This window comes from Solea senegalensis, linkage group LG11 (genome assembly GCF_019176455.1).
Source record: "Solea senegalensis isolate Sse05_10M linkage group LG11, IFAPA_SoseM_1, whole genome shotgun sequence".
Lineage (NCBI taxonomy): Eukaryota > Metazoa > Chordata > Actinopteri > Pleuronectiformes > Soleidae > Solea > Solea senegalensis.
In genome coordinates, this window is record NC_058031.1 from 21,593,485 (window position 1) to 21,616,887 (window position 23,403).

The 23,403-nt window shown below is 42.2% G+C and overlaps 1 protein-coding gene and 2 non-coding genes across 3 annotated transcripts in view; 2 read left to right on the forward strand and 1 right to left on the reverse strand.

Annotated features, from left to right (window-relative positions):
• Window positions 1-23,403, reverse strand: part of LOC122776856 (glutamate receptor-interacting protein 2-like) — a 46,599-nt gene that overhangs the window by 20,270 nt on the left and 2,926 nt on the right. Inside the window, exons 3-9 of the mRNA XM_044037606.1 lie at window positions 14,421-14,501; window positions 9,533-9,757; window positions 8,206-8,292; window positions 8,047-8,122; window positions 5,725-5,870; window positions 4,305-4,452; window positions 4,059-4,228 (exon numbers count right to left, since the gene is read on the reverse strand). Of these exons, the coding sequence (XP_043893541.1) occupies window positions 4,059-4,228; window positions 4,305-4,452; window positions 5,725-5,870; window positions 8,047-8,122; window positions 8,206-8,292; window positions 9,533-9,757; window positions 14,421-14,501 (933 nt within the window). The remainder of the gene's footprint in view (window positions 1-4,058; window positions 4,229-4,304; window positions 4,453-5,724; window positions 5,871-8,046; window positions 8,123-8,205; window positions 8,293-9,532; window positions 9,758-14,420; window positions 14,502-23,403) is intronic.
• On the forward strand, window positions 2,177-2,249 carry trnak-uuu. Its single transcript has one exon. It is a non-coding gene; the product is annotated as a tRNA-Lys (tRNA).
• On the forward strand, window positions 5,371-5,443 carry trnak-uuu. The gene has a single exon. It is a non-coding gene; the product is annotated as a tRNA-Lys (tRNA).

Sequence of the window (23,403 nt, forward strand, 5' to 3'; positions counted from 1 at the left end):
CATAAATATTATATACATGTTTGTGTAAGTGTATGATCACTTTTGAATAATAATACCCAGGCCCATAGCCCAAACTGTCAATCCTGTCAGAGAATATGTAGAAGCTTATTATACAAATAAACCACATAAACCTGACGCATAAACAAACAGATGTCACTCATTTTTAAACACTGGATCTTTTGCAGAAGGCTCACCTAACAAAATCTACCGACTTAAAGACTTTAAGTCTAGAATCTAATATATAATATGCTTGCTCTTTTATCTCACTAATAAACAGCCTTTTTTGACTGGAAACCAAAGTCCATAGAGGAAATCACAGATTTTACATCATGGCACACAACAGTTATTGATGAACTGTTGCCTCTATTGGTAAGTTCAAATGTGTTATTGTGTGACTTTAGTGTTTGAAATCCTTTCTTTGGATTTACCTAAGTGACATAAACTTACCGAACAGGGCAGCAGTAGACCAGCAGCTCCTGTGTCCCTGTGAGCTAAAAATACAGATTTTCTTTGGTGTGGGAGAGTGAGTGGTTTACAAACTTTAGTTTCCAGTCAGAAAATGCTCTTTGATGGTGTAAATATCAGTGGGAAGGCAATAGCATTAACATTTTACATTCTGAAATCATCACAGAGGGTAATGAATAAAACTTTTAATAATAATTTTCATTTTTATTATGTCATTTGTATGGACAAATACAATATTTAATAAGCACTACTGAGTCCTGTGAACTAAACAGACTGCTCTACTGTATAAAAAAGGACATATTATTGTCATTTGTACTGGTGGGTGGTTTCTAATATTGCTGTTTTTCCATTTGAATTGACAAAATAACTGTTTTGATTATTTTTATTGCTCAAGCATGAAGCAAAATTGCTGTATAATTTGAAGCCATTTTCCTTTTGGCATTAGTATCACTGCTCTTCATAGGATTACAGTCTATAAACGTAAGAAACCAATTAAAAGTAAATAACAAGTGTTCAAGACGGATGCAAGTAAAATGTAGCCTGCAGAGCGGAGCAGGCAAATAAAAGTGTAAGGGATAAAGAAAAAAATACGAGGAGAAAGGATTAGTGATGTCAGAGAAAATTAAACTCCAGCACATTTCTCTTACTGTAGAGATTCCTGCTGCGCTCACATGTTAAGTAGCTCCTGCAGCTGCTGACCCACAAATAGGTCTGAGGAACATGGCACGCACATCATCTCTGAAAGTGTGTGTGTGTGTGTCTTTGTGAGGTCCAAAACACAAACCTATCTTTGTGGGGACAACTTTTTCAGGGTTAAGAAGAGGGTTAAGCTCATCAGATGTAAGGTGCGTTGGGCATTTCATACCCATTCACACGCTCCTGGTACAGCCGCCAGGCGCAACGTGGGGTTACTTTAAGTGTCTTGCCCAAGGGCATGGAGACTAGCGGAGCTGGGAATCAAACCCACAACCTTTGAGTTGAAAGAAGACTGGCTCTAAAGGGGCAGGGAATGCATTATGTCTATAATGTGTCCTCACTAAGATATAAAAACAGGTTTGTGTGTGTGCTTGCATGTACATCTTACAAGGGCCAAAAACAAAGTATAAACCATAGGAAGTGAGGACATTTTGGCTGGTTTTCACACATTTAAAGGGCTTTTTCAGGGTTAAGACCAGTGCAAAGTGTGAGATCAGGAGAATGACTCACCTCTTGACCAAATAAAGGTTATAATCAGGCTTTTAGAGTTTTATGAGTGACCTTCTGTGGCATATTTGACATATTAGTTGGAGATTTTAGATTGAATTCACACGTTTGTTTTTGTTTTTTTGCCACATTTGCTTTTTCAGGGATCCACACATTTCATTTGGCAGTGATTTTATTTTCATATTTTTACACCTGATGCCCTCCTTGACACAACCCTCCCATTTACACAGGTTTACGACCAGCACTATATGACAAGCTGTTGGGATTCAACCTGGCAACCCCCGAGTTCTACGCTTGTTGATTCTTTTTGGAAGAGATTTCAAGACAGCATCGTAGGTGGCTGATAGTTGGTGTCTTAGTCCACTTCCTCTGTTGAGTGATGGTTACCCCAGTCTAAATCTCCTACATGGATGTCTAAATACATCCCATTCATGAGGCTTCTGTCATTTTCCTCTGCAGAATTTGTCCACCCGGCGACTTTCACATCCACAAAAAACTCCCTACAGAAGCCTGGGTAGCTCAGACGGTAGAGCATCAGACTTTTAATCTGAGGGTCCAGGGTTCAAGTCCCTGTTCAGGCGATGTGGTGATTGTTATGAATTTCTATTTCACAGACCAAAAGACCATAATGGATTACAGACAGAGACACAATACTTGAAGTAATAAACCTGCTATGATTTAAATCGGGAGAACAATCCAATGAATGTCACCCATCCACTCTCTTCCTGGGGCTTGAGCGACTCCCCCTGGTGGCGTCTCAGTCACGCACACAACCAAACAGCCACATTATTTACCCTCAGAGCACCTGCACTAGCTACTATGTTAAGATGTGTTTTTAGGATTTAGGGGATTTACTGTAGGTTTATGTTCAGGGTTAAGTTTAGGGTTAAAGTTAGGTATTAAGTTCTGATGGTTAAGATTCGGGTAAAGCCCTCTGGAATCCACTATGTCCATGAGCATCCTCACTATAGATGATGTATAAGAATGTGTATAAAGCTCGCCTTGCCTTGGCATGGCACAGTTTAGGTTGTTTTTCCACTACGAAATAGTACCTAATCAAGGTGGGCGGAGTCAACACTGCACGGCTGCATGAAACTGCGGTGACTTAGTTTTACACACACAAAAACGAGTGACGAGTGACCTGTAAAGCAGTTGTTTTCAGTGTAACTGAATCATTAGAATCAGTTAATTAAAACTATTTGTTCAGTACTTCCTCCATGACCAGAACACAGACTACGTCGCCTAAATACACCAGACCCTCTGTTAAATATTGAGATTTTAGACATTTCCCATAATAATAATTGTAATTGTTGGAGATGAACCCACATTTTAAGGATTGTTAAGTCTTTTTAACTGAGTTAAAGTTGAGTGGGACGTCACTTCCTGTGACGGCACTCTGACCAGTCAGTGACCGGCAGTCTAACGACGTCACGCACAGTATCGCCTCAGCTCGCTTGGAACCTCGCCAGAGCAGGCACTAAAAAAAGTACCTGGTGCCAGGAACTATGCTAGTGGAAACGCAACTTAACCGTGCCGTGCCGAGGTGAGGTAAGTCGAGTCGAGCCAGTGGAAATACACCGTAAGTTCTCGTATTTGTTACCTCTGTTAAAAGCTTTTCTGGCATAAACACTGACCTTGTCAGGACCAGTACTCCTCATGGAGACCAAAACCTGGTCTTAATGGAAGTCAATGCAGAGTCCTAAGAAGAATTGCTGCATATGTGTGTGTGTGTGTAGCTTGTTGGTATGCATAAGAGGCCATGTGTGAAGGCAGAGACATGGTGGCCAGCAGCGTGCGCGCGCGCGCACACACACACACACACACTCTCACATTCACACACCCACAGCAGCTGATTCACAGCACATGGACAAGGACAGCTGAGAGGAAACCAACCTCTTTACAACTAGAGGGGGAAAAACACGAGCATCACAACACTCACATTACATATGGAGAGGACGACATGCAGTAAGCACCACTGTCTGTCTCCTGTGTATGTCATGGTAAAAACTTAGTCAGCATTGCGCTCTACAGCTACAACTACAACTTTAAAATGTTAAATGTTAAATGAATAGAGACATTCTGAGACAAAATGGTGGAAACTTACACCTGAAATGCAATAAATACAAGAAAAGCAGAAAAAAAATGTAATTCAATCATTCACTCTCCCAGTGTCCATTTAACCTCTGCATGTTTTGGACTGTGGGAGGAAACCAGAGAACCCACACATGGGAAAAACTCACTCCACTCAGAAAATCCCTTGGTCGAATTGGAATCTGACCCGGCGACTTTCTCGCTGCGAGGCAACAATGCTAGCCACTTCACGACCATGTCCCCCTTGGCACTGGCACTAAATGTTATTTTTAGTTTGCTGTGTCACCTGCACGACATACCTGTGTCCTGTGGCCTGACAGGAAGTCTGCTCTGACTGGCTGGAAGAATCTCCAGTTTGACAGTGTCGGACGTGCTGGCCAGCAGCTGCGTGGCCTCCAGCAGCGAGCAGTGCTCCGCGCTGGTGCCGTCTATGGACAGGAGGACGTCACCTGGACGCAGAGCGCCACACCTGAGACAGTGAGACACAGTCAGGACTAGAGAGTCTGTCTTTGAAAATAAATTGGCAAAAAGAAAGAAAAATATACCTTTCCACCACACTGGCTGGCTTTATCTTGTCAATGATGATAACTTGTTTGCTCCTGTAGATTGTTGTGGTGAGGCTGATCCCCAGGTTGGCAGAGGGACCCTTCACTATCTCCACCAGCAGAGGGCCCGAGGCCTGCTGCACTGACTCTGAAACACACACACACACACACACACACACACGTGTGTAACACAACTGTACATTTCAAGATTGCAAAACTATATTGTCACTTTGCATTGAACAGGGACAATGAAATCACACTCACAGAAAATTGTGCCTGTGATGAAGATTTACAAGAAATTAGGGACAGAAAAAAATGAAGGAAGTTGGTTCATTTTTTTCTGTCCCTAATTTCTTGTAAATCTTCATCACAGGCACAATTTTCTGTGACGTGGAGGAGGTGGAGGAGGAGACAGATAAATGACAGAGTTTACTTAGTGCCTGTGTTGTTACTGCATTTTCCAGATTTCAGTTCAAACATATGCTTCAGTAACAAGTGTGAACCCTGTGACTGGTTCCGTTTTAGAGGTCAGAATCTTCCATTACAAAGAGAAAATGTGTGTCAGCTGTTTCCTTGGTGACCTGATCTACAGTAGTTTACACAGACCAGTGCAAAGTGTGAGATCAGGAGAATGACTCACCTCTTGACCAAATAAAGGTTATAATCAGGCTTTTAGAGTTTTATGAGTGACCTTCTGTGGCATATTTGACAAAATAGGGGGACATTTTAGATTGAATTCACACGTTTGTTTTTTTGCCACATTTGCTTTTTCAGTGATCCACACATTTTATTTGGCAGTGATTTTATTTTCGTTTCTTTACACCTGATTCCCTCCTTGACAAAACCCTCCCATTTACTTTTTGGAAGAGAGCTCAGGACAGCATTGTTGGTGGCTGATAGTTGGTGTCTTAGTCCACTTCCTCTGTTGAGTGATGGTTTCCCCAGTCTAAATCTCCTACATGAATGGGATGTCTAAATACATCCCATTCATGAGGCTTCTGTCATTTTCCTCTGCAGAATTTGTCCACCCGACGACTTTCACATCCACGAAAATCTCCCTACAGAAGCCTGGGTAGCTCAGACGGTAGAGCATCAGACTTTTAATCTGAGGGTCCAGGGTTCAAGTCCCTGTTCAGGCGATGTGATGATCTTTAAGAAATTCTATTTCCCAGGTCAAAAGACCATAATGGATTACAGACAGAGACACAATACTTGAAGTAATAAACTTGCTATGATTTAAATGGGGAGAACGATCCAATGAATGTCACCCATCCACTCTCTTACTCTCTTCCTCGGGCTTGAGCGACTCCCCCTGGTGGCATCTCAGAAAGCCAAACAGCCACATTATTTCCCCTCAAAGCACCTCTGCACTAGCTACTATGTCTCCACATATTCCCTGTGTGTGTGTGTGTGTGCTCACCCATGACAGAGACGTCATACTCAATCAGGAACAGAGCTTCCTGGCTGCTCTGCATCAGCATGGTCAGAGCGTCAGCGTGCTTCTCTCTGTTTAAAGGCATCCCGTCGATGCTCAATACTCGGTCTCCCGCCTTCAGAGTGCCCTCTCTGTAGACACAGACAGAAGAAAAAATAACACTGTGAGCAGTCACAGTGAATCATTAAACAGTTCCACACGAGTGCTCCCTCACAGGTGAGATAAACGAGATAAACGAGATAAACGAGATAAATGGCCATGAAAGTCTTTGATGGTGAATTATTTCTGCTCCGGTGTTTGGCGGTTAAACTTTTCATGAGGACACGCAAACGCTGCCATCAGCCTCAGGACAAGCAACGTCCTTTCTGCTTTGAAGATAATTAACTATATCCATGGTTCTCAAACTGTGGTATGTGTACCACAAGTGGCAAATCCGAAATACCGTTCTACTGTATGTGTGATCGGAGTGGAGCTGAGGAATTTTGATCGGAGTGTGTAGAAAAGGAAACAAAGAACAAATACTAATAATAATAATGTAAGCATATGTGAGGAAGAGGATGAGAGAGAGGAACCATGGCAGTGGGGCGTGGTTAGGGCGGCGGCTGCTGGAGGAGAGGGAGGAGTGGCTCAGCTGGACAGAATCAGGTAATCAGTCAGCTATATAAGCATGCTTGTAACCTGGTTCTGGTCTCTTGCAGGAGCCTGGTTCCAGAGAGAGAGGACCAGAGTGGAGACAGGGCAGCAGGTACACGGTTAAGTGCGTGCTTTCATGTAGGATTTTGTTTTGTTTGAGCCACATTTTGCCGGTGCCCTGAAAAAACGGACAATCTTCCCACCTGAAAGCTGACTCTTCCTTCCGTCTGACCAAGCCGTGAGCAGTGAAGCTCACAGGAACATTGTCTTACTGGGAAGAAATCTGCCTCATGTGAAAAGGCCATAGCTGACTTTGCTCAACCTATTTACACCACTGTGTGTTTAGTGTTACTTCAAGAGTTCAATCATTTCTCAGGTGGTACTGGATATAAAAAAAGTTTGGGAACTGGACGATATCACGCAGTCACATTGTCACATGTCATATCTGAGCATATACACAAATGCAACACAATATTAACCATCGGAATTTTGTTGCAATTCACACTTCTTGAGATGAAATTATACCTGGAAAATAAAATATCATTTTTGGTAACAAAGTTCTTATAGTAAGGATAAAGATAAGGTCATTCATAAAACACATATCCTTTAATCTGGGTCAAGACCCACAGATAGGAGATTTTTTGGGGGGGTCCCCAACCAAATTTGCTGATTTTTCCCAACCTTTTAGAAACATTTTATGCAATTTACCATTTAAATGATGAATATTATGCATTCCAGTGCTTACTCCTAATGATTATCACAGTTTATCTAAACAATATCAAGGACATTTTACTCAGTGCAAGTGAGGGGAAGTGAAATGAGCCCGTGGGCACCTCGTTGGCTGCTCGTAGGCTACCAGGTGCCCATGGGCACCACCCTGGTGACCACTGCTTTACATGAATAGTTAGGGAAATACTGCTTTAATCCATACATTTAAATACACTAGTCTAAATACATTCATTCATGCATAATCAAGAAGTTAGATGAATATGGGATGTATAAATAGACTGTGCCACACATGTACATATGTCTTAATATTGTTGTGTGGGCAAGCTTATGTCCAGCATATATTGCTGCTGCTGCTGCTGCTAGCATGTGGGGCTAACAGTAGAGCTATCAGAGATCATGTTATTAATGGTGCTTTTTTATGACACAGTTCTACGCGACTATTTTTTTTTTTTTTTTTGCTTTTCCATTACACATAGTACATGTATGGAGCTTTTTTTGGGAACCTGGCGAGGTTCCAAGTCAGTTGTGACGTCAGCAGACTGCCGGCCACGGATTGGTCAGAGAGTGTCATGAGCGCGACGTCCGACACAGGAATCAAACCGAACAATGCGAAATAATGCTGTACACCGGTTAAAAAGACTGAAACGTGTGTTAATATCCAAAATTTAGCAAGGACATTTCTAAAATCCCAATATTTAACAGAAGTCTGGCGTATTTTTAGCGACAGCATGAAAGTTTGACATCAGGAGGCGTTTCTGTCAAATGGAATGTACCAATAGTTCCTGTAATCTGCCTAACGTGCTTGGAAATGTGTTTATAGCCACCAGTAAACAGCTCAAAATGGCCATAATCAACACCCACAACCAGGCCTAACAAAGACTGAACTTAAAAAGCCTTTTGATATTATGAGGACTGGCTTGAATGTCCTAACACACACACAGTCACCTGTCAGCAGGTCCACCAGGTCGCACATACGTAACCACCAGAGGACGAGACCGGCGCCAGTCTTCATGGAAGCCTCCTAAAGGAAAATCCAAAATAGATGTATCGATCCAGAATGTGAAAGTGAATGAGCGTTTTATCAGAAACAACAACAGCACCTACCTCTCATGACAAACCCAAAGCTGTTTCCCTCCTTGTGTAAATACACCTCGATGGTTTTGGCTGTGACTCCTGCTGGGGGGGTCTGGACTGAGAGTAGAGACAAAAAACTGATCAGTGGAAGGGGAAACATTATACTTTAATTTTAATTATACTGAAATGATCTCAGTGTCTGATCTTCAGCACTGACTCGACTGCTGAAGACAATGCCTCGTCTCAAGTATCCGTTTGGTGATTTGCACGTAAAAAGATGTTGAAGTTAAAATGGAAATGGAGCCCACAATTAATGCGAGTGTGACAGGGACAGTGCACAGCAGGTCCGGCAGCTCTTTCTGCAACTTTTGAATATTATCCTCTTATTTGGCTGCAGGTCAAACAACAGAGTAATATTGAATGTGGTGGTGATATAACCATGTTCACAACATCTGGAGGGTGGCAGAGAGAACTCTCCCTGCTAATGCTGCTGCCTCTTTCATTTCGAAATAATTATTATCAGTGTCCGGATTCAAAGTGATGCTCAACAGTCTGCTGTCTTTGTAATTTCAGCTCTCGTGTGCACTTTTCTTAACAATCTTCTCACATTTTCTTGATGGTGTTTCTCTACTTGGTGAGACTGTCGAGCAGAGCTGGAGACAGAATATCAGAATTGTAATGTTAAAGCTGTCGTGCACAACCTTTAATATCAACACTTGTCCATTACATTGTGTTTCAGTGTAAAGACAGACGGGATTCTTCACAGGATTCTTGTCCCCGCACGCCCCTGACTGAGATACTTTTTGAACATTACTACAGTACTTGTTGTTTACAGAGGCCGTGGTGTGAGAAAACACATCTTAGAACTGCTATACAAATCTCTTGTTGTAGTAAAATATTTTAACTTTCCACTTTCCTGTCTAGTACGTTATGTTCTCCTCAGCTGCAAGAATAAAAACAAGCTTTCTGAAATGGTGTCAAAGGCAACCACAATAATTAGCAAACCTGAAAAAAAGGACTTTTACAGAACAGAGGAAAAGTGAGGAGTATCCTGGCAGATAGCTTAAATAGATTAAAAAAAATCCTTCATACCAAATGCAATAAGTATTCTTTACTCCACAAAGTGAGCACCACACTTTTAATCCAAAGCAGCAGTAAAGAGCAGGTTTTAATGTAATTCAACACTGTTTGTGTCACTTTTATTAGTTTTTTATATATTTTTTTGTTGTCTTTTACAATAGTCTCTTATTGTCTAGCGACTGTTTTTTATGACTATCTCTATTTAATGTTACCTGTGGACAATAGTTCTGTTCTATTCTATATATTTTTTGTTATCTTTGTGCATTTGGAAACCCACCGAATGCAGGCAGCTCGTACTCCACCTCCAGCACAACCCGCTCCCCGATGTTCTTCAGAAGGCTGATAATCTCATCGTGGCGAAGCTTGGACAGGTTGATGCCGTTCACGGACTTGATGTAGTCTCCTACATTCAGCTGGTCGCTCCTGTGTGAAAGTGACATGTTGTTGGTAACGCAAGCATGTGCAAGTATAAAGTCATCGACAGTCGCAGCAGCAGCAGCAGCTCAGTGGTGTCTTTATTTCTGATTTTGTGTTTATTACTTACCAATATGTGATAATATACTTCCATCAAGAAATAAACCATTAATTGGGATGCTGCTGAAGGGTATGTAGGGTTTAGATGTAAATCATTGCTGAGCGTTCTCATATTATACCCATCAATTCATCTGCTTTGGAAGATGTAGTAGACAGAAAAACACCAGACTTAAAGGACTATCCAAAGATGATCTACTTCACATTGTTGAATATCTGCATTTTATGGAACAGATGACCCAGTCCTTACACCTCCAGAGATAACACTGAGAGAGAAACACTGGAGAAATTTGTATTAATGTGTATACATCAGGGGTATCAAACTCATTTTAATTCAGGGACCATGATTGTCATTTAATCTAAAGTGGGCCAGACCAGTTAAATAACCGATAAACTCAACTAAAGAACTAAAGAATTTTTCTCTTTTTTTACAAAATATATTATGAGGAACCTAAAATAAGTTCACTTTCAACAATATTACGCAAGTGTTACTATTTACACATGTGCATTGCAACTTACAGCTCATGGTGGATCTACAAAGGCACAAAAAAACCTAAATAATATAGTATTTCAGTTCCAGAATTTCCACAAATTCATCATGTGGGCTGGATTAGACCCTCTGGTGAGCCGAATCTGGCCCTCGGACCGTACATTTGACACCCCTGGTGTAGACAATCCCGTGACCTCTTTTTTTGTGCGTTTTGCAATGTGTCTTTGTGTATTTCACTGTCCTTAGGCCTTGAGAAATATTCAAAAATAACAGGTTTTGAAGAGAGAAGTGAACCATTTATTGCAAAATGGAAAAATTATGCTGTTTGAAGGAGGGCTAAATTAATATGAACAGCATAGAGGAATGAGCTAATCAGCCTTCATAATAAATAGATGTAAATAATAATTTAAATTAAGACCCCAAAGATGGGTCGCAGAACCCCATTTTTTTGAAAACTGAATTTTCCAATTATTTTTGTGAAGAAAAGTATGAAATAAAATGAAGATGAAATGATCATTTCACTGATTCAAAATGGTTGAATGCTTTCGTCACATTTGATGGTGTGATTTGGGTCACGACTGTTTGACATTTTTAAAAGTGTGTCCCAATGCTGACATTTTGGAAAACACTGCTCCAGGCCCAGAAGGAGTGACCAAGCAGCACATTCATTTTTGGCTCCAAAAGGTCCCATAACAGGAAAATGTAGATCTGATCGTGATGAGATGAGAAAGAACCACTTTGTCTGAATAAATATGAACAGCTGATGATTTTAATGTAAACCAATCAGTGATCAAAACACAAGTGAAATGAAGCCATATGAAGACTGTTATAGCTGAATGTCCTCAGATATGACCGCACACGTGCTGCTCATTACAGAGCTATATGAAATAAATCGATGTTTGGCCCTGCTCGAACCCTTTTCCCCTCTTGGCTACTGCCGATCAACAATGACAACCGACAGACAGACGGAGACAGACATACGTCTTAATGGCAGCGCTAAGCCGCCTATCATCCGGTCCAGTCTCATCGCACATCGTCCCTGCCCGTTTCTTTCCCGTCTTCCTGCCTGCATGTCACCCACTAAATTAGCTATCACTTGCACACAAGCATAAAGACAGCTGCGGGAAGACGAGCTGCTGGGAGGAATTAGCACAGTGTCTGTCTTTACACTTCTGTGGACTTGACAAGCGATGGCATATTTGGCTAAGATATTTACATAGAGGCTGTGTCATTCTTACAAACTGTGTGTGTGTGTGTGTGTGTGTGTGTTCAATCAGACGCTGTTTAATCATCATGAAACATGAGTCTGCGACTACATAATTCAGGAGGCTGGTGTTGGGGAAAATTAGCTTAATTAAGTTGACGTTGGGGAAGATTAGAACATGAGAGACATCCTCATTAAAGAGCCGTGTTGATTAATCTCACGCAGTAATCTAAAGTCAGGGAAAGCAACAGTGGGCTACACTTTTGACATATTCCCACAGCCTCCTGTTCGCACTATCACGTCAAAGTTCTGCACCCCAAAAGTGAAGAAATCATTGTCTGTGATGGCAACAGGTATTTCGGCTGCACTCTCTTGTGCATGATCTTGTGACTAGCTCACTAACTTCTGGCTACCTGATCCACTTCAGTGGTTTATGTCTTTCTGGCTTGTCATGCAGACTCTCATCATGGGCACAAAAAGGGTAGTCACAGGTGTTTACACTGCAGTCACACACATCACTTAATGTGGACGACGTGTCATAGCAAGAGTAACTTCTTGTAATTCTAAAATTAGTAGAATTAAGTAAGTAAGTAAGTTGCCTTTTACTTTGGCTGTTTCTAAAACCTCTTCCTTTTATTAGATGTTTTTTTCCCCTGTGTGTTCAGACTGAAGTACTTTCCTTAATGCAGTTTTAAGTATCTTTTTTTAATGTTTGTATTGTTAAGCAGTATGATAGGAGCTATATCAATAAAATTATTAGTACCTTTGCACCGACTGGTACATGGTCTGACTATTCTTTATGGTTTCATAATTTTCCCACTTTTCAACTATACAGTTCCAGCAGGACTCGGCACGGCTCGACGCAACTCGGTTTGGTATGAGTTTCCATTACCATGGTACCTCCTCAACGTGGGCGGGGTCATCATAGCACGACTGCTACCAGGTACTTTTTTTAGTACCTGCTCTGGCAAGGTTCCAAGCTTTGGAGCTATGGCGATACTATGCGTGACGACGTCAGACTGAGTGCCTTTACACTCTGACCAATCACATCAGAAGGTTTCCAACCTGCAAAACTCATCATTGCGCCACCAACTGGCAACAGGAAGTACACCTTCGGTAACAAACATTGTTTAATTTACATGACGTTTTCAGGGTGTGGTGTAGTCTGATATAACTAATCACACAATGACCATTGGGAGTGCGAGGGCTGTTTGCAGCCTTATTCAAAATGAATCTTTCAGTCTAAGACATAGATGTGCCTTAGTGACAGACAGGTAGACCAACCAGTTATTTGCATGACACAAAAAATGTGATACCTATCTGGACATGTAGAGTATTTGACCACATTTGATAAAAGGTTTTTCAGAAACAAATCACAGACACAAGCCTGAAACAGTGTTTAAAATAACATGTACTGTATGTTCCTGTAAGACCTCAGACTTTCCCTGCTGCTTGACAGAGTCACCCGCACTGAGGGGCAACAAAACTCACCGTCACACACAACCACACACTTTATTTTCTCACTTTCCTGTCGTGTCTTTGCTTCTGCAGATCTCCCAGTCTGAGAGAATCCGTGTGACAGCTTCAGAATGAGGTGTTTTATTAAAGCTGCTGTCACATCTTTTGGCTAACTTTGTGTTTGTTGCTGCTGCTAGCTTAGCATTAGCTTGGCGTTGGGGTTCCTAAGGCTTAAAGGCCTGTGCATACTGTACAAGAACAGAGAAATAAGTTTGTTTTCTAGAAATGGCAAGAACAAGAACAAAGTTAGCTCTGGCCAGGACATTTCAAACTCCACGAGAAACTGAAGCGCAAAACTCCTGGGATGTCCTCATAAGGCCCTCACACTGCAGCACACCTCACGCACGCTAAGCATTGTGGGAATTATAACATTTCAGTGTTGCCAACTCCTCAGTAAGGAAAGTAGCGATTGGCTATCTTAAAAGTCGTTAAATGACGTCATCATCTAATCTGCATAAATTGCCATGTGTATGTAATTGTAATGGACGCTGTAGGAGAGAGGAATAATGTCATGGGAGCTACAAAAATTGAGTAAAATAACACCTTAAATGTGTTTGGAACTACAAATTAAATTTCTGTTGTCTTCTGTTTTTTAAGAAGCATCGCTTGATGGTGGTGGTGGTGGGGGGGAGCTTCAGTGGGATTCAAAATAGTTTTAAAATAATTAAAATAGTTCTACGTGCGCAGACGTTTTCCCCCGCACAGGAGGGTGATGAGAGAGCAAATGATCTAATTCAGACTAAATCTGCCTCCTGTGAAAAGTCCCCAGCTTACTCTGCTCAGCCTATTTACACCGCTGTGTTTTAACGTTGGCGATAACGGTGTTACTTGGAGAGCCTAATAGATTCTCAGGTGGTGCTTGGTATGAAAAGTTTGAGAACCACTGCCCTAAAGGATCTATTATATTGAATTTGGTCAGTGTTATTTAAAGACCTTTCCGATCCATAGTTATTAAAGGGTTGGTCGAATATTGAATGTCGTATCTGCGGCACGGCTTTACATTTTGATGTTTTCCCAGGAGACAGGAAGCTGTAAATACACTAATTGAAAATGACAGCACGCCTACCAGAAAAAAAAATGTGTGTGTGTGTGTGTGTGTGTGTGTGAAGCATGAGAGAACCCATTCTGTCTTGTGCTCTGGATTGTGCTGAGCTCTTGTATCGCTCAACGAGAAGTCCACCCAGTGTGGTTTAGTGCCACTGACAGGTACACCACACAAGCACTTTTTTAACCCCACGTGAGCGTTCATAATAATGTAACATCAAAAGGCATAAAGCAGCAGACACGTGACTGTGTGCGCTGACAAAAATCTTAGTCAAATGCAGCCCAGCTCGTCTTGTTGTCGAGGACACAGGTGAATAAGCAGCAGCAGAGTGAATGCGACAACCGAGAGAAAACAGAACAGGATTGACTGTATCATACCTGAAAGGCTGTGCCTGCTGGACAAATGTGATTGGTCAGTTCCTCCGGACTCCTTGCTCCCCTTTGAATATGGGCCTTCATCTGAGGAGACAGCAGTGAGGTTTATCAAGGTGCTGCTGGGAAATCGTGGAGTTACAGTGTGTGGGACAACTCTCTTAGCAGGAGGCTGAATAAACTCCACCGTCATTGCACATCATGACAGCAGCCCACACTTCAATGCCTCAAACTGCACCCTGGGTAATATTGGGGGGGAAACATCACTAAGTCAACAGCCACATGCATCCGTCAGGCAGCTGAAATAAATTAATCAGCCTGAACTCACCGACCTGGACGGTCATTCCACTGCAATCCTATAAATGAGTCGATGATTTAAAACAGCTTCTGCAGCAAAGACTCTTGAAAACCATTCATTTAACACGGGAATTCATTTGTGGAAAGCACGATGATGTATGCGTGTGCTAAAGCATGGACATTTTCCTGAAGGAGCAGCATGCGGTTAATGGACTGTTCGGGGCACAGATAGAAAATTATCATTTTTATGTCATTTACAACAGCTGCTACAGAGAGCCGGGGAACGTTCAATCTGCCTTGCGGGGATTGAAATGTTGTTGTTTTTTTTACCCACTGCGAGACACAGACCATTTCTGACACAGCCAGGCCGCAGATTAGCAGAGCCACTGAACGGCCATCTGAGGCTGAATGCAGCCATACGAGCATGTCAGCAGTCGCAGCGAGGAGGAAACTGACTTGGCACTTCTCTAATCCTGTCCACTGTGGATTTACCTTCTCAGCTGTCCAGCAGTGATTGAACATCATATTACAATCTTAAAGAAAAGCTGTGCCAAGTTGGCTTTTAAAAAAGTGTGGGCTGCGTGTAAGTGTCTGACACTAAAGGCTTAAATCACTTTCATGACTCATTACTTGAGCACTGACTACATTCAAACTTAAACATTGATAAGTACTCTGACTTCTTTGTTCGTTTTTTGTTTTTTGTAACTGGCCATATTAATCTGGCATGCAGTGTTCAAATATTGCTGTATTAAAGGTCCACTGTTTTAATTACTGACATCTCATCTACTCAGCTTGTCCCTTCCTTTCCGAAGCACATCAGGGAAGTACGGTGGCCTTTAGTGATGGGATGTCCGACTCTTTACTTGTTGTGGCTCCCAAATGGCTCTTCACAATAAAAAAAAATACAGCAACATTTTAATCAAACCTTTAAATGAACGACTGAACATTGAACCTGCATTTAACCTAGTAACCAACCAACCCAACCATGCACTGCACTGAGCTTTGCAGTCTCCGATATCTTTGAAATGCAACCAGATGCTGCTTCTTTTTCTGTTTTCACTCATTTCTTGCATTTAAATCTGGATCTCTCTGTCGCTGTGTGTGAACCTGGCGTGTGCCACAACACTGGCTGTCTTTGGGACATCTGCCCTCTCCCTTCTTTTACATAATGGTATGATCCTCGTCTGTCCTCACATGTCATCGGCCGCACGGTGTGTCCATCAAAATAAAGTCGTGCTCTTAGACACTTGGTCCGAGCCTTGGTCCGTGGCTTGAAACTGTAGTAGACCCACTCGTAAGGGGACGGGACCTCATTCCCAGAATGTAAACAGTGTCCAACATCTTTGCTAACAGTTATGCTAACAGGATCAAGTGTCACTGGTGGGCACGTAACAAAGAAAAGAATGAAGATATTTCTCAACTCAGGGGAAACTGAGGTTGGGAAGCAGAATTTTTCAAAAATACTCCCCCTATTCTAGTAATACAAAGCTAAATGCAAATCTGTGACGTATTCCTTTAATGCCAGTTTATAGTTTCCACATGTCCACAAGTCCAACCAACATCATTTTGTATGTCCATGTACATACCATAAATATGGGATCAGGTGCATGTCACACAAGACTGACACAGACTCTAAATTAAGTTTAGATTTGTATGTTAGCCTCTAGTTCAGCCCTGGTGGTCATCATGGAACTCGACTCAACCCAACCATGACCCCTTGTACTCAGACTCTTCTTTGATCAGTCGGATTAGGAATCAAACACTGAAGACTCAAGACTCGGCTCTGACAGCACTGGTACAAGATTAAATTTAGAGTCAGATCTTTCGTGAAAATGTAAATTTAGTTTTTGTAGTCAGGCTCGTTGATTGGGCTTGACACAGGCAGCACTTACAGGCAGCAGCCGCTGTGACACACAACTCACACAGACACTCGAGGTACTTCAAAACCCATTGTGCCCCATTACTGCAGTTAGAGTCAGAGAATCGTACTGCTTTCATACTTACTGTCATAAATCTGAACACACTGACATGCTATTTATGTGTATTTTTAGATTCAGTGTTACTTACTCCCGCAAAGGATATCATCAACTCTGACATCAACAAACTGGAAAAGTCGCTCTCCTCCAGTTCCAGAAGTAGCTTCGTTACACGTTGCAAACGGAGAATACAGGAAACTTTTAATGGTGCCAATTTGCCACAATGTGAACAAATATACACCAAAAATTAGGCCTCGAGTTGTGCTGGTAAGAGACCAGCGGCCCTACAATAGAAGGAACAAATGGAGGTGAGCTAGTGGCATGGAGCTTAAGGGAGTCTCCTATAACCGATTTAAAGGTCCAGTGTGTAACATTTAAGATAGTTTATTGACCTTGTTTGACAGAGGCTGCCATCCTTGTTTCTACATATTTCGACCGCAGCGTGAATAGACAGAGCATGTGTTTCATGATTTTGAAGGGGTAACTTAAACTCAAAGAGTGGGAGACTGGACAAAGTTGTAAGAGCGTGTTTAATCCTTGCCAGTTGCCACCATATTTCGACATTTGAGAAAGTTAGGGTCAGAGGAGTCCTCTGTAGGTTGCACTCTCTCCAGCAAGGTCATTAAAGGGGGTTTCTCACAAAATGGTTGTTATGGGGATTAAAACAATCGGCTTTTATTCATAGCCGCGGGGCCCATGAAACTGACTGCTTTGACTCTCCTGTTCCCACGCCCCGTCCACAAAAGATTTGTCTTCCTGCATATAGACCTTATTTTCGGCAGAAACACGTTCATTTCGCGTTGTCAAAAACCGACAAACCTACAGAAGTTCATCCAGTACCAGAGAAGTGTCTGGACTATGAAACGCCAGCAAAACCTGCAAATGTGACGTCAGCATCCCCCCATAAAACCACAGGTAATTATGATTAATTATTGTCTGTGGTCTGAGTTGGTGGCCCAAGTAACAGTTGATTAAAGTTGTGTCATTCAAACTTTCATTCATTATTTCCTTTAATTGATTTATTCAACTGCAACAGTACAAGATGATTAAAAATATCCTCATGTCGTCCGCCCACACTACCATTTGTTATCGATTGTTGATCGATGAGTATTTGCGCGACACTGACAAGAATGCTGACATTCACGCATTGGTGAAAGAAAGAAATAATCCCAGAAAATATGGATATAATCATCTACCAAAGACTTAACCAAACAATTCAATACTCATGTCTGTGCAGGTCCATTTCTGTCATGTTGCAGTATACACTACATACATGTTTTACTTTACGGGTGTTGTCATCCACTGGATGTGGAAAATGGCATTTCAGTTCCTACAGCTTGTCGTGCTTGGAGTTTATCGAGGCTGATTTGTAAAGACTGGACTTTGGGCAGGCGAGTGCTGGAGGCCACTCATCCCGTTGCCTTCGCTCTCTCTACATCAAGTCACCACATGAGGCCAAGTGAAGAATACGCCTTCAGACAGCTGACAGGCATGGATCCTTTGTCAGACCGTCTTTGACTTGAAACCTTTGGGCAAATCTCTTGCATGAGGAGTGAAGTAAATCCAGCCTTATTATACAAACAGCAGTGTGAGTCACTGCTTCACTAAGAAATTATCCTTACTGAGCTTGAATATTTTAATGAAATACATACAGTAAATATGCATTGCATGGTATTTCACACTAATTTGCACACATCCTTGCACATATAACCTGACCAGTAGCTGTGAGGCACAAACACACATACAGAAAACGAGTGACACATCACAAACATATTAGGCCTCGTACCCACATGGGCTCCTGAGGGTCCTGACAATCCAGCAGCTGTCATCGCAGTCAAAAGGCAACATTGGCTCTGGGTTACGCTGAGCAATGCACGTGACTGAGCGCAACTGTACCTCTGAGCTCTCGCTCGCTCTCCCATAGCCATCCTCATTCAGTCTATGGGGGCCATTACTCACCATGATGGCTGGAGTCAATAGCCCAAACAGTGAATTACCCAACTATTTTAGGCATTTTCCACACGGAAACAGGACTTTCCCTAAGCAATACATTTCTTTGTTGTTTTGACTCTTGACTCGCTATAACACATGTCAGGCCTGTATGTGGTGCTGTAACGCTACCAAGGAGACATTGAGCTTGCACAAGTGTACATTACAAACCATACAATCAGAGTCAGACAGAATGAACCACAGCTGGGCGACTAAGGAAAGGAGATATAGATAGCAACAGTGAATGCCAGTTCAAGATAGCGGCAGGACTATGACATCTTGGTTTTCCAAAAGTAGCATGTTGGTTGTCCAAATGATTTTGAGATTTTCCCATGTTTCAGAAGAAAAAGTACTTAAGCTGATTCACCTAAACTCGTTATTGTATGTACCGCCCCTTAAACTGTAGAGGAAAAAGTCCAGTGTGTAAGAATTTATGACATCTAATGGTGAGACTGCAGAATGCAACAAAATAGAGGACTCTGCTGCTCGTCCCTTTCCTTTACGAGTGTCAGGGAACTATGGTGGCCTTCACATACCAGAAAGGATGTCATTTTGCAGAGTCAGCCTCTGCTTGAAAACCCTCCTTAGAGCAAGGCCCTTGCCCAAAGAACATAATAAAAAGGCTTATGGTGCTTTTCCATTATACAGTTCTTGCATTTCTTGGCACGACTCAACTACTACTCGCTTGTTTTGCTTTTCCATCAGTAATTGTACCTGGTACCTGGTGCTTTTTTTTAGTACCAAGCAAGCTGACTACCAGTCAGTGAGTGTCATGAGTGTCATGAGTGTCATGAGCGCGACATCTGACATAATAATCAAACCAAACCAGTTAAAAATACTTTAAAATCCCGAAAACATGTGTTACTCTCCAACATTTAGCAAGAGTCTGGTGTAATTAGCGTCAGCACTGCCGAAAGCCGGCGATCACGAGCTGAATCACGACCCGGTAGTGACTGTGTCGGACAGTGTCTGTGGTCCACTGAAAAATACAGTGAACAAATCTTTTTAATTAACTGATTCTAATGTTTCAGTAACACCAAAAACAATTGCTTTGACCTTTTTGTGCGTTTGTGTCGCGTATAAAACAACATCACAGCGGCCTTACGCAGCCCTGCTATGACGACCCCGCCCACACTGAGGAGGTACTACGGGCCTGATACCAAACCGAGTCATGCTAGATCTATAAAATGGAAAAGCCATCATTCTCTGACTATAAAAGCCAAACTATTTTCTTCTGAAGCGATCATTTACCCAGACAAACATACTCATGGTTAGCATATTGAATTTGTGCCAATAAACCTGCCTAAATGTTACACACTGGACCTTTAATTAACTCCTGATGTAATTCAGGACACTGCATGTCATCGCTCCCTTATCCAATCAGAATGTAGGTTAAATATGGGGGACATGACAATGAAATCATAATGCTATTTTCAGAAGAAAAACTCATTTATAAACTGAGGCCTGTCGGACCCAGTTTTCATCGCTTTATCTGCCCCAGATACACGCGGCAGCGTGGTACGAGGAGCTGGTGGTTGACTCCAGTGGCGCGTAAATCTCTCGTAATCCGTCTGCCATAATGCGTACATTAGCTCATCAGTGTAGTGAGTTACAAGTGTCTCCACCACTGTAATTTGTCATATTTTCTTTGCATTTAATTGGTCTTTTGAAGTTAAACACATGACATGTAAAACATGGGCAACACTTAGAAGGGATAGTTCCGTAATAGTTCGGGTGCCATAAAAGAGAGGGTAAATGAAAACAATCTGATGACTCAATGACTATTTTCAGTGGCTTACCATTATCAGAAAGCCTTTTCCTTAGGCACAAGCTCATTCCTACACACAGAGAAATGCAACACAGAAGTTGTGTAACGATGAAGGCAGATCATACTTCCAAAGAGCTGTGTGCCCTTAAATACTGACAGTATTCTAAATATAGAGTACAGTAGGATTTTTGTTGATATTTTTAGATGGGCCTTCTACAACACAGTTCCTGTGCTGTCCCTATTCCCATTCAAACAATGCCTGAATCGTGTTGGAGTTGTCCTGTTTCCGTCTTCAAACCTGCAACACTGTCTACTGTGTGCAACACAGTGACTCTACATAAGAACCTTACGCACGCCCACTTCAAAAAAACTCACCTGTCCCTTTAACCCGTACATGATTCAGTTGATTGTTCACCACCTCCAGCCCTAAACCCCTGACTGACCGCCTCCCTCCCTCCCTCTGCATCGCAAACATCAGTGTGGTCATCTTACCAGTGCTGCTCTTGTTGTCCCTCCTGAGACCACACAGCATGGCTGTGCTTCAGTCAGTGCAGGATAAAGTGACCTGCCGATCTCCACGAGTGGACACACAACTCCGCTTCCACTTGAGACTAGAGTAGGAGACCCGACAACTGGAGTCTCAGCTGCTCAGATAAAACATTACTCCATCTTCATTTTTATTCTCCAGTCCAACATCCGTTTAACCTTTGTCCCTGGTTGTGGAACCCCGTGGAATCTGCAGCTCCTGAGGGCAACTTGTGATCCTCAGATAGGCTCTAGATCCCTTCTCTATTAAACTGGGTGCTGAGAAAGATGTCAGCGTTGAATATTTCTTCTCAGAGCTCAAAAATATGCTTCCAATAAACTCTGTGTTTCCATTAAATCCAAAGCAGGGGCAGAAATGGTTCGAGCTCTCCTGCCATCTTGCTGTGGTTCTGCTTTTGAGCTAATCTTACTAATCATTCGTCCTTTTTCCAGAGGATTTATCATCCCTTGCTCATGCACATGAGCTCACACATAACCCTGCTCTCTCTCTCATACAGAGCATAGTGTGCTTGCTCCTTCCTTTTCTCTCTCTCTCTCTCTCCCTCTGCCAGAGGGGTTCAGTGAGGCAGGCACACACGATAGTCACTCCCACCTCCAGCATGCACACACCACACATGCACCCACATACACACAGACACACAGGTTTGTGCAGCTATCCAGTCACTGACTTACATTCGTTTGAACGGCCGGAACAAATCGATATCCCTAACCTTAACCATAACCAGTGAATGCCTCACCCTAACCTGAGCCTGACCACAATTCAAATCTTAGTTCTAAACTTAAGCAGGTCCTCCGAAATTAGGCTCTTCCTCATGAGGACAAGGTCTACAAGGACTACTGGTCCTGACAAATACGAGAACACGTGCGCGCACACACACACACACACAAGCTCACACAGCTCAGATTAGATGTGACAAAACTGCTCACACACCACACACACTCAAATCTCGTCACAATTAACACCACCTGCACATTCATTGTCAGACTGAGCCTTTCACAGTCACGTTTCTCTCACACACACACACACCAGCAGATGACTAATCCTGTGCAGCTGCCTGTGTGAGAACATGTGTAACAGTTGAAATTCTTCAACAATACAGTGCAGTTGTTGTCACACCGACGTCCTGTGGAAATAAAAGTGTAAATCAGTCGGAATGCGGCTAAATGTGTATGTGAAAAGAATGTGAACATCGAACTCATGTCATCTAAAGTGAGGGCCTTATGGGTCTGCTGACTGACCCACTGCCACACCTGTCTCACCATTTGTCAGACTCACAAGCTTTAACACCCCACTGCAACCAACACAACCCCCAACAACAAATACCTTTTTTCCTCCAGCCTCACCAGCAGCTGTCTCTCTCTCTCTCATTCTCCATCTGCATCACTTACTGTATTTTAGTCACTATAGAGGCAGCTTTATAAATCCAAGCCATCATTATTATTATTATTATTATTATTATTATTATTATTATTATTATTATCATTCTTCTTCTTCTTATTATTATTATTATTATTATTGTATGTGTTGGAAGCAGGGGATTCAGATATAAATACTGGGGCTGCAAACAACGCTGCACCCTCATGCATGACCACAGTGGCCATTGTGTGGCATTAGAGAGAAGCATGTAGACCACACCCTGAAACGCACTTCCTGTTGCCAGTAGGTGGCGCACTGACTGGCTTTGGAGGTTAGCATCGTGGACCGATTGGCCCTAAAGAGAATAGAGACTGCTGCACTACCATGGTTACCACGGTAACCCACATATAGATCAAAGGAAGAGGGGCGTTGTATGACTGGGCGGAAGCCTGCTGCATGGCTAGTGGGAACAAAAAACTATACCAGATCTCAATTTTCACATGTTTTGGCACATTCCATTTGGGATAGTACTTGGCACCTGGTGCTTTTTTCAGTACTTGCTCTGACTAGCCTCCAAGCAAGCCGAGCCGATACTAAAATGTGACGTCAACAGACTGCCAAGCACCGATTGGTCAGAGAGTGTCGAGTAGATTCAAGTCAAGTCAAGTAGTGCTAGAACTGTACATGGAAAAGCGCCATTTGTTTTTTGTGCAATGTGGGAAGTAAAGAAACTCAAATTTTCTTAAAAAAAGAAAAGAAATTCTCGAAATTCGCCATGTAAAACCTCTACACCTATTTCAAAGTGATCACCGTTAATTATTAAACTTCATCTTGTACCTACATCTTTATTTTGTAAATATATATAATGTTACACACTGCATAATATGAGGGTTACATTTCAACAATTGACCTAATTTTTATTAGTATTAATATTCACACATATCAGCCTGTAACTACATCTTGAAGTGTAAATACTTAAAAGTCCATACACTGCTTGAACCGCAAAGTGGGAATCATTAACTAAATCTGCAAATTAAGTAAATGAAAATAAGGTCT